Below are 15,577 nucleotides of genomic sequence, written 5' to 3'. Positions count from 1 at the left end.
GTGGGCGCCTGCAGCGGGATATAATTGGTCTCAATACCGACATCCGAATAGCGGCAAGGGACTTAAGATAGGCGTCGAGATACAGACGCCTATCTTAATACAGACGCCTATCTTAATCCCGACGCCAGACCGAACGAGGTAAGTCTTCGGTGCCCTTAGCATTAGCGGTGGGGGGTGGGTTAGTTTTAGGGAGCTTAGTGGGTTTAGGGTTAGGTCTTGGGGTGGGAAGGTTAACGTTAGGCACCCCCAGGGGGAGCTTAGGGTCAGGTACCCCCCGGTAGGGTTAGGTTTAGGCTGCGCTAATGGGGAGTAGAGGTTAGGCACTTCCGGAGGGAGGTTAGGGTTAGGCACTAGGGGTTAAAGGTTAGGTTTAGGCACCGCTAAGGGTGGTTTAGGGTTAGGGGGGGACAGGTAGGGATAGGGTACTCACCTGCCCTGACGGGATCTTCTCCCTTCGGGCTGCCGGCGTCGGAATATGAACCGGCGACTTCATACCCATTCCTTCTGCAGCATATAGAGTTCCGCAGTCAGGCCAACAAAAAACAGCTCATGTACGTGAACCACTGCAGTATGTTACCGATAACAGGTCGGTGTTACCTTTCTGCTTAGTCAGTGAGAATATTAACATTTGTCTTCACAAAAGAAATGTTAGCAAATATATCAATTGATTTATTAAATAATTTCTCTATTTTTGTGTCTAAAACAGGGGGAACTGGTCCTTCCTCTGATACTGGCTGGGGGTGTATGCTGAGGTGTGGACAAATGATGCTGGCACAGGCCTTAATCTGCCAGCATTTAGGCAGGGGTACGTACAGCTGCTATCTGAATACATGTAAATTACATTTGTGTAGGTAGAAGGTATTACCTGATGCAGTGGTTAAAGGTTAGTGATTCAGGCATCCAATATGACTGTAATATAAAATATCAGCTGTGTGTATGCACAATATACTTGCTAATCCCAATCAGCATTTGATCAGGACTAATCAGATGTCACACAGGATTGTTGTAAAGGAAGGTAATAGCTCTATGATTGTGTAGGCTGTTCTTTGACCACTGTAATTGGGCCCCAGCGTATCCGACGTATCCCAAGCACATGGACGTGTTAGATGTGGACAGATTGCAAACAGATCCAATGTATGTGCACTAGGAGTGTATGTAGCCATTGTGCTGTCTGAGGCAGACACTGTTATCCAACACACAAACTACCAACAGCATTAGTATATGAGGGGGTGCATTTTAAACAGTAATTGTTAATATACCACTACTATGAATACCATGAAATTATACATTATACATAAATTATACATTTGCATCCAAAAAATCTGCATTTAAAAAAAAAATAAACTTGCTGCCTCCTGATAATCTCAATATAGGAAGCTTACATCTCTCCATCTTCCCTTCTGTCAGTGGAATTATGCTGTGGCGTAAAGGAGATGAGGTTGGCATGATGCAGAAACACTGGACAGTTACATGTAGTAGAACTTTAGCCAATTTAGTAAATGGGTTTCCGCTAAGAAATCATAAATTTCTCATGCAGTCCTGTCAGTACTTCAGTTTACTGCACACCCATAGGAAGGTAAGGGGATCGCAGTGTGGTTCAGTAATCAGAACAAAACCAAATTTTATATCATTGGGGGCATGGTCGTATCTATAATGGGTGCAGGTTGTGTGATGCCCATGGGCCCGTGGATCCAAGGGGGCCCACACCAACACCCTGCACCCATACATTATTCTTACTTTTCCTGTGTCCAGACAATGCTATGCTATTCTCCATCATTTATAAAAGTTGCAAAACTGAACCATATAACACCAGTGCTTTGCTAATGGCCACTAACATCCTTCTATACTATTTATTTGGCACATTTACGGGGGTTCAGAAATTCCCCACTCTTACATGTACTTCATGTAGGTCGCATATGTGTAGAATTAACGTGCGACATCTGCAACTGATTGTTTTCAAATTGAAGAGAATCAGGAGTGGTCTTCGGGAAAATATCATAGGAAATGTGCGTAATGTAAATCTGCGAGCACAGGGTCCGGAACCTGAGGCTCCTTAAAGTTGTAAATGGAACTTCACCTAGAACCAAAGCTACTGCATGACTTGGTGCAAAGTCCAGTTGGCTCACACCCAAAAACCAGAATTATTATTAAAAACTGGAAAATATAAAATGTCATCCTAATTTAGATGAATTTACAGGGCAGACTAGCTGGGCCAAGTGGTTCTTACCTGCCGTCAAATTCTATGTTTCTATTGTGTTCCTACAATCACATAAAATGGAGTATTACGTGTAAAGACTCCATCACTTATTTTCTTTATTGCTCATTCTCATTTTTGTGTATACTATTTTAGAGAAGAGGTAGATAATTATAATGTGACTTTATCAGGATTGAAGCAAGCAGAAGAACTTTCATTGTAACTAGGCAAAAGCTACTGTATATTGGAGATCCCCTATAGTTACAGTATGAGTGGATAATGGAAGAGAACATGTGTAGAATAGAAGGGAATCCTGTGTAATATACATACAGCTTACTTCTTCAGGATATACAAGGCAGACATTTTGCTGCTTCAGTAGTTTATGTTATGTGTTAGCCTGCAGTTAACCTTGTGTAGAACAATAATGTTTACACTTGCACAGCTATTAAATACATACCATGAACTTAAATAGTCATCCAGTGCATTATTCCATAGCAGTGAAGTCACTGCACATATGTTAAATGTAAGGCTGGCTACACACCTAAAGATTTTCTGTCCAACCATCCAACTAGTTGATTGGTTGGAATGAAAATCTGGTAAGGTATGAAAGCAAATGACAGTCAGCAATTTGCTCCCAAACGCCGGAAAATGGACAAAAACTGTTGTTTGAACAAATTGTTTAGATCAAACATTTAACAAACTTGTCTGGCGACCATTTTCATCTGTTTTCTGGCATTTAGGAGCAAATTGCTGACCATCATTTACTGCCATACGTTACCAGATTTTCATTCCGACCAATCAACTAGTTGGATGGTTGGACAGAAAATCTTTACGTGTGTATGCACCATAAGACCTTACTGAATTTACTGTTTACCTTCTCCTTTAGAATGGCGATGGAAAACACATATGAAACAGCCAGAAGAATATTACCAAATTCTACAGTGTTTTCTGGACAGAAAAAATAGTTGTTATTCTATTCACCAGATGGGTAAGAACAATTCATCATTACAAGTAATCTCATTTAGGGAGCAAAGTGGGTGTAAATGTAATTGTCATTCATACGGGAGTAGTGGATGAAAATAGAATTAGAAAACATCAATACTGGATATATTCTTTGCCTTTTAAGTATAAATATCAATTAAAATGATACATTAGAGACACTGGAAAATGTGTTTCATGTTACAGACTACAATAATTCCCCCCTAGCTATCGCAGTGTACAAATAAGTAAACATCATTTGTGTACTTGGGATACTAGTCTTAAGCTAGGTACACACTAGACGACTTGCAAACGGTGCAATGTCGACAATGATTTCCTTTTGCACTCCCGGACAAATGATCTAGTGCATACACACTGTACAATATTACAAACAACCAAACGATATATCTTGCATTGTTTGGTGGTTAGATCATTAACTATATATTGTAACCATATCGCCTGGTCGTTCGTTAGGACGTACACACTTCACGATCTGAGGGGAATCGTTAACTAGATTGACAGGTCTTCCTGCATGTACAAAAGATCTGAAGATACGACGCAGTGGGTCACGCGCATAGTGTGTACACACTTGACAATTTGAACGATTTGTCATTACGTTGCGTCGGATTTGGCCAAATCGTTCAAAATATCGTCTAGTGTGTAGGGGCCTTAACATTTGGATCTGACGTGATAGCTACGCTGCAGCGAGAGATTTATTCATACAAGCGGAACAATGTGAGATTGCGTAAAGATATAACTTATTATTTGCACTTATTTATTAAGTACAAGAAGTTTGGATTGTTCTTATGTTCTCAGTGCAAAGTTTAAATAGGGATAGTAAGGACAAAATAAAGAGGGATGTGTGACCGTAAAAGTCATGTACTCCCCGGTACCTATTTACCACTTTTTACACCAAGCTATAAACTATTTATTGCTGACCAATTAAAATGTTACACAGGTAGAGTTTGCTATTGTGTTCACAGGTGGCCCAGTTGCAGGAACAAGTTAGTGAGCTGGGGAGGGGGGCAGATATAAATATTTAAATAAGAAATGTTAAATTAGATTTTGTTTTATGGCCAATTCTATACAGTCAGGTGCATAAATATTGGGACATTGACAGAATTTTCATATTTTGGCCTCTATTTACCACCACAATGGCTTTGAAATGAAACAAACAAGATGTGCTTTAACTGCAGACTTTCAGATTTAATTTGAGGGTAATTTCATCAAAATCAGGTGAACGGTGTAGGAATTACAACGGTTTCTATATGTGCCTCCCACTTTTTAAGGGGCCAAAAGTAATGGGACTATCAACTCAAAAGCTATTTCATGGACAGGTGTGGGCTATTCCCTCATTATTTCATTATCAATTAAGCAGGTAAAAGGTCTGGAGTTGATTCTAGGTGTGACATTTGCATTTGGAATCAGTTGCTGTTGACTCTCAATATGAGATCCAAATAGCTGTCACTATCAGTGAAGCAAGCCATCATTAGGCTGAAAAATCAAAACAAACCCATCAGAGAGATAGCAAAAACATTAGGTGTGGCCAAATCAACTGTTTGGAACATTCTTAAAAAGAAAGAATGCACCGGAGAGCTCAGCAACACCAAAAGACCCGGAAGACCACGGAAAACAACTGTGGTGGATGACAAAAGAATTATTTCCCTGGTGAAGAAAAACCCCTTCACAACAGTTGGCCAAATCAAGAACACTCTCCAGGAGGTAGGTGTATATGTGTCAAAGTCAACAATCAAGAGAAGACTTCACAACAGTGAATATAGAGGGTTCACCACAAGATGTAAACCATTGGTGAGCCACAAAAACAGGAAGACCGGAATAGAGTTTGCCAAACAACTTCTAAAAAAGCAACATCTTATGGACAGATGAGACAAAGATCAACTTGTACCAGAGTGATGGGAAGAGAAGAGTATGGAGAAGGAGAGGAACTGCTCATGATCCATGGCGTGGGCATGTATGGCTGCCAATGGAACTGGTTCCCTTGTATTTATTGATGATGTGACTGCTGACAAAAGCAGCAGAATGAATTCTCAAGTGTTTCGGGCAATATTATTTGCTCATATTCAGTCAAATGCTTCAGAACTCATTGGACAGCGCTTCACAGTGCAGATGGACAATGACCCAAAGCATACTGCAAAAGCAACCAAAGAGTTTTTTAAGGCTAAAAAGTGGAATGTTATGCAATGGACAAGTCAATCCCCTGATCTGAATCCGATTGAGCATGCATTTCACTTGATGAAGGCAAAACTGAAGGGAAAATGCCCCAAGAACAAGCCGGAACTGAAGACATTTGCAGTAGAGGCCTGGCAGAGCATCGCCAAGGATGAAACCCAGCATCTGGTGATGTCTATGTGTTCCAGACTTCAGGCTGTAATTGCCTGCAAAGGATTTGCAACAAAGTATTAAAAAGTGAAAGTTAGATTTAGGATTGTTTAGTTTGTCCCATTACTTTTGGCCCCTTAAAAAGTGGGAGGCACATATAGAAACCATTGTAATTCCTACACCGTTCACCTGATTTGGATGTAGTTACCCTCAACTTAAATCTGAAAGTCTGCAGTTAAAGCACATCTTGTTTGTTTCATTTCAAAGCCATTGTGGTGGTGAATAGAGGCCAAAATATGAAAATTCTGTCAATGTACCAATATTTATGCACCTGACTGTACATACTGCAAGTTGTCAGGAACACATTTTTAGTTGCTTTACTCTACATAGTAATTCCTGGATATGAAATTTCACAATTGAACCAAATAAAGATACTGTGCCTGCTGTAGAGAAGAGAGCAAGTTTGCCGTACTTACTCCCGCATTGCATGCATGGAATGCAGGACATTCCTCCGTATACAGAGTTGTACACTTGGATTGATATCCATCAACAGTATGCACATGCACCAGCCTATATTCTTATTGCAAAGGATATGCCTAAAAACAGACGGAATTGTGCTTCCATGCATAGACCGCATGTGCCATCGCCATGCCCTCACTTAACATTGCCTATATGAGGACGTCCTGTTACAGCCCAATTATGCTCCTTCAGTCACAAGTGGAGATGTGACCTAAATACGTATGACTTCCTACTATTGGTTCCAGGGTATACTCATTGCAAAAATGTGCAAGATAAGCTAAAAAATGGGCAGATGTTCAACTCTGCATCATTCTCACAGTATTTATTGTATTTTGAAACATCCATAAGTTTTAAATTGTATTTACAGACAAAGCATAACTATTTATTCTTCTTCCTGGTGTAATCAATTAGCACAGATGGGCGTAGGAGAAGGAAAGTCTATAGGGGAATGGTTTGGACCAAATACTGTGGCTCAGGTTTTAAAGTAAGTAAAACATTTATCTTGTTGCATCCATCCTTACCTCCATCCTAAGCAGCAAATATTGTATACGTTATAAACAATCAAAAGCATATTAGTTTTTATTCATATTTCCAGGAAACTTGCTTTATTTGATGAGTGGAATTCATTATCTGTTTATGTTTCCATGGATAACACAGTCGTCATTGAGGATATAAGTAAGTTGTACTTTTTACGTTCAAAAATACATTTATCTGTATAACAGTACAGTATGAGTTCATTCAATGCAGTAAAAGAGTTGTTCACTTGGTACCATCAGCCTTCTTTTACTACCTACTCCCTCCTCCCTCAAGTGTAGCATATACTAAGCAGGGTTCCTCCACTGAGATCCTAAACCGTTCCTGATACAGGGCCGCACTACGCTTATTAACGGTGGGAGGAACCACTGCGCTCGGCGGGGGTTTCAGATGGCTGCAGGCGAGAAGCATAAAGTGAATATGGCATCTGATTGGACAGGATCTCCAGCTAACCAAATAGGTCACAGCCTCTGCTGTCCTAGCTCTAGAATGTCTACAGTGTGTTAGGTCATGCAGTCCTGAGTGGTCTCTGCTTCCAAGTCCATTCTGTATGGTTGCTGAAATCAGGTAGCTAAGATTTCAAGGAAGGGGCCAACATCCATATTCTGTCCTGGGTAAAATGTAATTAAGAAAAAAATTGTTGCATACACTAAAACATATAAAATTGTTGAGAGGTGAATAAACAATAACAAAATAAAATCATCTCTCTATATCCCCTTCACTCAGGGGGAAAGTATAAAAATGTCAAAGAGGAATGCTGTGTTTATTTTATGCATAATGCACTATGCAACATCCATTTTTCATAGGTGGTTGGTTTAGTTTAAGTATTCACCTGTATATTACTAATTCTCCCTTTCCACTGCTGCAATAACCTGGGTTATTGTCGGGCCTACCCGGGTCGCGGCTCAGTGTAAAAGGGTCCCTGAAAAATAACCCGGGTCAAGTGACCCGGCAATCCAACCCAGGTAGCTACCAGGGTCGGACCCAGGCGAGCTCAGGGAGGCGAGCTCGGGTGATGGTGCAGTGTAAATGGCGCGACCCGGGTTATCTGACCTGGGTCATGTCCCAGAGTGCATGTGCACGACGGAGCCGGCTCCAACGTGCGCATGCGCGAGACCTGGTTAGCGACGGGCAATGCGTCGCTCCGGGTCTCGCACCAATGTTGAGTGACAGCACGCCCCCCTTTGGTGGGCGGGCCGGGGGGATGGCTGCCCAAACTGAGGCGTTCCCATGTGAACGCCTACCGTTTGGGGCCGGCTCCACTGACCTCACAAGTGAGGTCAGTGGAGAGATTCCGGCTCTGTTAGAGCCGAAATCTCACTGGGGCTTGCGGCAACGAGACCCTACCACAAGGGTCTCGTCGCAAGCCCGATGATCGCGATGGTCTTGACCATCGCGACCATCTTCCTGGCCGCTCGCTGTAGCTGTGGGTGGTCACCCACAGCTATGCGAGCGGCCAGGAGGCCGTTCTAAAAAAAAAAAAAGACCGGCCCTGATTCAGAGAGAGACCGGCTCTGAATCAGGGCCCATGTCCAAAAACCCAGGTCGGACCCAGTTTTTGGTGGAAAAGGGATTTAAGACAGAGAAACACCCAGTGAAAGCTATACCAAGCCAGTAAACTGAGTGGAAGCATTTTGATTAGTTCATTCAGGATATAGAATAGCAAATGAGCAATGAGGTGAAAATACTGTAAAGAGATCAAAGAAAGATCATCAATCACTTTTATTTGCACTGAGCCTCAAATAAAACTTAATATACTTATTTAGTTTCATTATTTGTTTCTTAATGAACTCTGAAGTCATTAAATCACAAATCACCAGTTCTAAACAATGATATCAGAAATCACTATTTATATAGGGAATATTTACAGGAGTTTATACACTACCATTGTTCAGGATATTAAAATTGAATGAGCTGATACTGTACATTTGTTCTGGAGGGAAAATATGCTAAATATAAATTTTGTTATTTTGTTACATAATGAAGCGTCCCATTTCTGGTGTCACTCATCTGAGCCTCTGCACCATGTCTTCTATAACAGTTCTCCGTCTGAGGCTTTGTAACCCCTGTAGCTGTCTCATACACCATATTGTAAATGATTATCTGATATATTGTATATAATGAGTTACCACTGACTGATGTGGTTATTTTATTGGTGCAGGGAAAATGTGCCGCCATCTTCCCTACAGCTGGAACGTGGCGCACGAAGGATCTCACACACACCAAAGTGCTTGGAGTCGATGCAGAGACACATCAGCGCAGTGCTCGGCGTGGCGGCCTCTTCTGCTCATTGTTCCTCTCCGTCTAGGAATAAACCAGATTAATCCCGTTTATATTGACGCTTTCAAGGTGCGTTAACTTGCGACTTTCATTGTGAAACTTAGACCGACCTGAATAAAAGAGAGGCAGAAATACAGATGATTTACTGTAATATAAGTGATTTCTTTTTTTGCAGGAATTTTTATTTAGAGGCATACATGTAATCAGGGGCAGATTTTATCTAGGGCTTCAGGGTTGCGACATCCCCCCCCCAGTAAAATCCGCCACCTCAGTGAGCCAGTTGCAGTCCGTGACTGCACTGGCTACACTGTGACTGACAGTGTCTACCCATTGGAAGTGCCACCTGCCAATCACACAGAAGTGTTTTTCCCCCTAGGACCGCCAGTCCAGGCTGTGATTAGCAGAGAGCATGCTGTCAGACAGCTTTCAGGCAGCCATACCCAGCGTCTAGAGGCTGCAGCCAATGCAATTCCTAAAAGCCGGAGTTTTTGCGCATGCGTGGTCCCAATGCCGCATGTGCGCATTCACTGGGCACAGTGTCTGCCAGATCCATTGTACAGGTGCCAGGACCCGGGACTACCCCCCTCATCCAAGAGGGTAGGAGCCGCTATTGCGTTTAATACATTATTTTTCAAAAATGTCCTTATAAACAAAGCTAATTAACCACACACTCAACATAATCTAGGTAATTTAACATTTTATTCAGTACAGCTTAAAAATCCACTAAACCTAAAAAATTGGTTTACATAAAAGCTACTATACTAATAACAGTCACTGATACCTATGTAAAGGGTTCAGGAGCTGGTCAGAACTGGAGATATTTGGTCATGGACAGAACGTTTTCATCACTTTTTACGCAAAACAAAAGCAAATGTAAAAAGCATGTCAACTATATAAAGCTTTCTCAAGGTATAGATCCCTTTACATGCTGTGCTAGTTGTCTCCTGGGTACACTGACCATCACACAGGACCTCTGAGTCATAGTCCAGTCATTTCATGTCTAACTAGTTCTCAGCTACTGTAGCTTCATTATCAGGTCTCTTCTGGCAGGTTTACCTCTGCTACATAAGTTTTCAGGCGTAGGCTAAGTAATCAGCCTGTTATTAGTCTCCTATTTCAGAACCTCATGTTAAAAAAAAAAACAAAAAAAACAAAACACCCTTTATCTGACATATCACAAAGCTGCTTCCTGATGTATTTAAGAAAATATAGTTGTTGTCAGCAGAGCCACTTTACAGTGTATATTTGTTAGTGTATTTTACAAATGCAATGTTGTTTTAAAGCGACCCAGTTGTTTGGGAATAAGAAAGTACTCCGTTGTCCACTATTCAACAATCCTTTTTTATTTGTAAGATCATTGCTAGAATGTGGGTCCTCTGGGCATCCGATGATTGGTCATGGCTCCTCTGGGGAGTGGGGTCTAAATGTCAGAGGTCACCCTCAGGAGATAGAGGTGGGGGGTTATTTCCTGAGAATTGTTTCGCAAACTGCGGGTTTGATGTGAAGTTTGTAAACTGTGCAATTTTCTAAAGTCAAAATTGCACATCAAAGCCCATTCCTTACTGTTATAAGGACAAGGGTGCTTTTTATTGTTATAGGGACAAGGACACTTTATTGTTAGAAGGACAGGTGCACTCATTGTAATTATGAAGAATGGGGAACTTTTTATTACTAAGAGACCAATGAACCAGGTTCTGTGAAACATTAATGAAAAAGACCCTAGAAGGTTACTGCCTCTGAGCTGGAAATACTTTACATGGTGCAGCTCGTCAGTAAGATACCTCGTATTATGAAGTGTTCAGCATCCATGAAGTCCACCCATCGTAGTTGGTTCAGCTGTCTGATATCAGAACGGTGTTGGTTGCCATGGGAGATTCAAACTTTTTAACTGCTGATTGGGCAAGAACCATGGCTAATCCAGTCAACTGCAGCATACTGGACCTCATTCAGAGTCGGTCGAAGCGGCCGCACGGTCATACGCCACCGATGTTCGCTATACTGCGCATGCGTAAAGTTCGCAATGCGCGTGCGCAAACTAGCTGCTACGATCAGAAATTTCTCTCTCCTTGAACACAGCCAGGTCGGTAGTTTGAGTGACAGATTGAGGCGTTTGTGGGTGGTAACAGGGGAAGGTGCTTGAAAACGGGGGAGTGGAAATCCGAACGCAGGTGTGCCTAATTATGCGAACAGCGTTTTATGGGAGTGCATAGGGTTTATGGGAGTGCATAATTAACAAAGTAGCGTCGTGGCACATGTGACATGGGGGGTTTTTACACTGACATGATCGTAGAGCTTAAGAGAGGGTATGGTCAACCTTAAGCTCTACGACCAGTTCCGATGGTTCCCGATGGTCTCGATTAATCCTTATATGCCTGGAGATGACGTGCAATGCGTACGAGAAGGGGGCATAATTTTTTGAATTCCGGCCGCTTCCTCCCCTTGGTCGGCCAGCTACCGATCTGAACTTAGGGACGCAACTTGCGAGGGAATCATTTGCATATCCGGCCCCTTTTCCCGTACGACCGTGCGGCCGCTTCGACCGACTCTGAATGAGGTCCACAGTGCTTAACCCATATTCAGGATAGACTCATCTGCCAGGCTGCCCGCATTAACATTATTTTCCTCTTCACCCACACGCTGTACATCAGCAGCCTCAGGCAGATGGACTAGCGAAAGAGAAATAGGGGAATAGGGACTGTCTAAGTATGATCACAGCATTCAGACAACATATAATGCATGCTTTCGCTGTAAGTATTTAACATGTTCTTCTTCCTCTCTCTACAGGATTTTTTTAAGATGCCACAGTCATTAGGAGCTTTAGGTGGAAAACCAAATCATGCCTATTATTTCATAGGTTTTTCAGGTAGGATTGTGATTTTAGAGCTATGATACTTATTTTATTCCAGTTTATTACAAAATGTATTATTGTACACTGGTGTGGTGGCAGAACAAAGGCCATATATATCCATGTAAGCAGTTACTGGGAAGTTCTGATCTGATAATAGTAGAGTGAAAGTGTAGAGATGTTTTGCCGTTTGTGATTCTCGTATTAAACATCCCACCATGGAACAGATCACTGCAGGAATTTAGCCGATGACTTAATATAGGCAGAAACTGGATTCTAAGTTCTGGCTAAATATATAGAAGGCAAATTTATATCTGAAATTAGTAATTTTTCCACATTATTTTATATATTCTATTGAACAATGGGGGTCATTCAGACCCGTTCGCGAGCAAAGGACGCTTGCAAACGGGTCGATGTTGCCCCACTGCGCATGCACACAACGGAGGGAGCTCCGTCGTGGGCATACGCGAGACTCGGATAGCGACGGGCTCTCCGTTGCTCCGGGTCTCGCACCAAAGGGGGCGTGCTGTCGATGTTGATTGACAGCACGCCCCCTTTGGTGGGCGTGCCGGGGGCGTGACTGCCAGACTGAGGCGTTCCCATGGGAACGCCTACCGTTTGAGTCCGGCCCCACTGACATCAGTAATGATGTCAGTGGGAGTGATTTTGGCTCTGATAGAGCCAAAATCACTCCTGGGCTTGCGGAAGCAAGACCCTACCGCAGGGTCTCGTCGCAAGCCCGATGGTCGCGATGGTCTTTGACCATCGCGACCATCTTTTTGGCCGCTCGCATAAGCTGTGGAGGCCGCTCCAAATTTAGCTGGGACGGCCCTGATTCAGAGCGAGCGCTCTGGTCAGAGCGTTCAGCTCTGAATCAGGCCCAATGTACACAATTCAGATTTGCTATAGTATTCGTGTTTTGTATCTTTGTGAAGGGGATGAACTCATTTACCTGGACCCTCACACAACACAGACCTTTGTGGACACAGAGGAAGCCGGCACAATGCAGGACCAGACTTATCACTGCCAAAAAAATCCCAACAGGATGAAGATCTTAAATCTGGACCCCTCGGTGGCATTAGTAAGTAGAACAAAATATAAACCCAAAAACTAATACTTTCATGCATGGGTCATACAGGTGCAATGGAGTGTTTCTTTGTACCCTTACTTTCCATTATAGTTTTGTTTAAAGGCAAAATGCAATTGAATATTCAATTCCCAACCTATAATAAGCAGAAACCACATGCTACAGCGTGCTGCAGAAATTGGTGACATCATTGGTCATGCTCCTGTAGTCTATACAAACTGTTTCTGTTTCCGTAGAGACTGAAATAGGATTTCCCAGATATATGAAACATTAAGAGTATGTGCATTCCCATTCCAAAATAATCCCCAGATATATAAAACATTAAGTGTATGTGCATTCCCATTCCAAAATAATCCCCAGATATATAAAACATTAAGTGTATGTGCATTCCCATTCCAGAATAATTCCCCAGATATATGAAACATTAAGCCTATGTGCATTCCCAATCCAGAATAATTCCCCAGATATATGAAACTGTAAGTGTATGTGCATTCCCATTCCAGAATAATTACCCACATACTGTATATGAAACAGTAAGCCTATGTGCATTCCCATTCCAAAATAATTCCCCAGATATATGAAACATTAAGCGTATGTGTATTCCCATTCCAGAATAATTCCCCAGATATATGAAACATTAAATGTATGTGCATTCCCATTCCAGAATAATTCCCCAGATATATGAAACATTAAGCATATGTGCATTCCCATTCCAAAATAATTCCCCAGATATATGAAACATTAAGCATATTTGCATTCCCATTCCAAAATAATTCCCCAGATATATGAAACATTAAGCCTATATGCATTCCCAATCCAGAATAATTCCCCAGATATATGAAACAGTAAGTGTATGTGCATTCCCATTCCAGAATAATTACCCACATATATGAAATAGTAAGCCTATGTGCATTCCCATTCCAGAAAAATTAGCCAGATATATGAAACGGTAAGCCTATGTATATTCCCATTCCAGAAAAATTAGCCAGATATATGAAAAATGAATGCACTTTAGAGATGCTGTCTCATTTCACAGTATTAGACAATTCCAATTCCAGCAGCGGGTTGGAACAGATATTATGTTAGGCCGGATTACTACCTGTTACCACGCTACAGAACACTAAACATAATAATAAAAATAAAACAAAACTATGATACCTTTATTCCAATCTCTCTATATTATACCGTTCCCTCCAGGGATTCTTTTGCAAAGAAGAAGCAGAGTTTGATAAATGGTGCAGTACAGTAGAAAAGGTAAGTACTGTAAGTATTTCTTAGTAATGTCAATGTTGGTGGGCTCTGGGTTGACTTCCAGCTAAACATTTTACTAGGGATGTGTTCGCCGACCCCTGTGTTTTGATTTTGGTTTTGGATCTGTATCTCCTTCATGGTTTTGGATCTGGATTTGCTTTTGCAAACCACCCTCAAGTGTTTTGGTTTTGGATATGGATTTTTTAATAAAAAATACATAAAAAGTTTTAAAACCGCTAAAATCATGTAATTTATGCAATCCAAAACCCGACATTCGGATTGAAAATCCGAATTCCGAACCGCAAAAAGATCAGAACTGTGACCCGGATTTACCCGCATCTCCTCAGGAGATTAGAACTGCGACTCGGATTTACCCGGATTCACGAAAATTCAGGTGGATTCGGATTTCTGGTGGTATTATGTGCCGATCCTCTGTCTGTGCGACTGTACGGAGTAGTTACCTAGCAAGCCGTAAGTCTATCATTTAGCTTGAGGCAAAGGGCTGCCCAGGCTCATGCTAGATAAGTAGGTACAAATGTCACTTATTACCTCAGGAATATTCAGGCTGGGCTATATGTTACTGAAGTCGCATATTGGTGTTCATATATTATGTCTTGATGTTTACCCAGCTCCGTCAACTAAGCATCACTAATAAGAGCTGTAAATCATTGATTTAATTTCCGCTTGGTAGACAACAGTTTACTTAGTTTTCATTTCCTTATCCCTAGGAAATATTAAAGCAGCAGAGTTTGCGGATGTTTGAACTGGTACCAAAGCACCCTCCTCACTGGCCTCCTTTCATACCACCAACAAAACCCGAGGTCACCACTACAGGAGCAGGTTGGTCAGATTAAGCAAATGAAAAGTAAATTCTGATTAAAGATTTGCTCATTTCAGTTTATTAAACCTTACATTGTATCATGTACCTGTAACATATAGATGAAAACTTGCTTGGTGAGACTTAGAAGCGCCGACACAGGTAGCACATGGCACTATTTCCTGCATCCTGCGTCTTATTCTCATAGTTGCCGCTTACAGTGTACCAGGCAAGAGATTAGTACTGTTGTCACAAAGGAATTGGTGTACAGTTGCAGATTAAGCATAACAGTATGTGGCCCGAGTCACTCATATCGGAACCCCGTCTATTGCCTCTTTCTTACCAGATTAGCGTCTGAGTCGCACAGAAGTACATGAAATGCCGGCATCAGTATTCAGAGTACCCTCGCATTTTACTTTTATCGCATCAGTGATGCAAATAAGATGCATATTATAAGAAAACAATGTCTGGTGCCACGCTTGGCGAGGATAAGTTGCAAAATCTGTGTTGCTACAAATAGGGATATTTGGCGCGATTTGAGCGAAGCAGTATGAGGATACGTCTGTACCATCATATCCCAACTCTCCCTCTCCTCCAGCCTAAGGGAAAGGTACAAAGAAGAAGAATTGCTTACTATATTACCTTCTTCCTATAAAAGGGGGACTGTGAAGATTTCCCGTTAACTTTTATCCATCCACACAGGACATAATATATAGAAGGAAGAGTATTTGG

At 41.8% G+C, this 15,577-nt stretch overlaps 1 protein-coding gene across 2 annotated transcripts in view; it reads left to right on the top strand.

Annotated features, from left to right (window-relative positions):
* Positions 1-15,577, top strand: part of ATG4A (autophagy related 4A cysteine peptidase) — a 38,877-nt gene that overhangs the window by 10,901 nt on the left and 12,399 nt on the right. For both annotated transcript variants that reach the window (XM_088482861.1, XM_088482862.1), the window contains 9 exons: positions 707-805; positions 3,081-3,182; positions 6,443-6,515; positions 6,627-6,706; positions 8,727-8,914; positions 11,630-11,708; positions 12,626-12,771; positions 13,975-14,031; positions 14,757-14,868. In XM_088482861.1, coding sequence (XP_088338987.1) covers positions 707-805; positions 3,081-3,182; positions 6,443-6,515; positions 6,627-6,706; positions 8,727-8,914; positions 11,630-11,708; positions 12,626-12,771; positions 13,975-14,031; positions 14,757-14,868 — 936 coding nt within the window. The remainder of the gene's footprint in view (positions 1-706; positions 806-3,080; positions 3,183-6,442; positions 6,516-6,626; positions 6,707-8,726; positions 8,915-11,629; positions 11,709-12,625; positions 12,772-13,974; positions 14,032-14,756; positions 14,869-15,577) is intronic.

Source organism: Taudactylus pleione, unplaced genomic scaffold (assembly GCF_031769625.1).
Source record: "Taudactylus pleione unplaced genomic scaffold, aTauple2 ptg000296l, whole genome shotgun sequence".
In the NCBI taxonomy this organism is placed as follows: Eukaryota; Metazoa; Chordata; class Amphibia; order Anura; family Myobatrachidae; genus Taudactylus; species Taudactylus pleione.
Note: the sequence above shows the minus strand (reverse complement) of the source record. Positions and strands in the feature narration are given on the sequence as shown.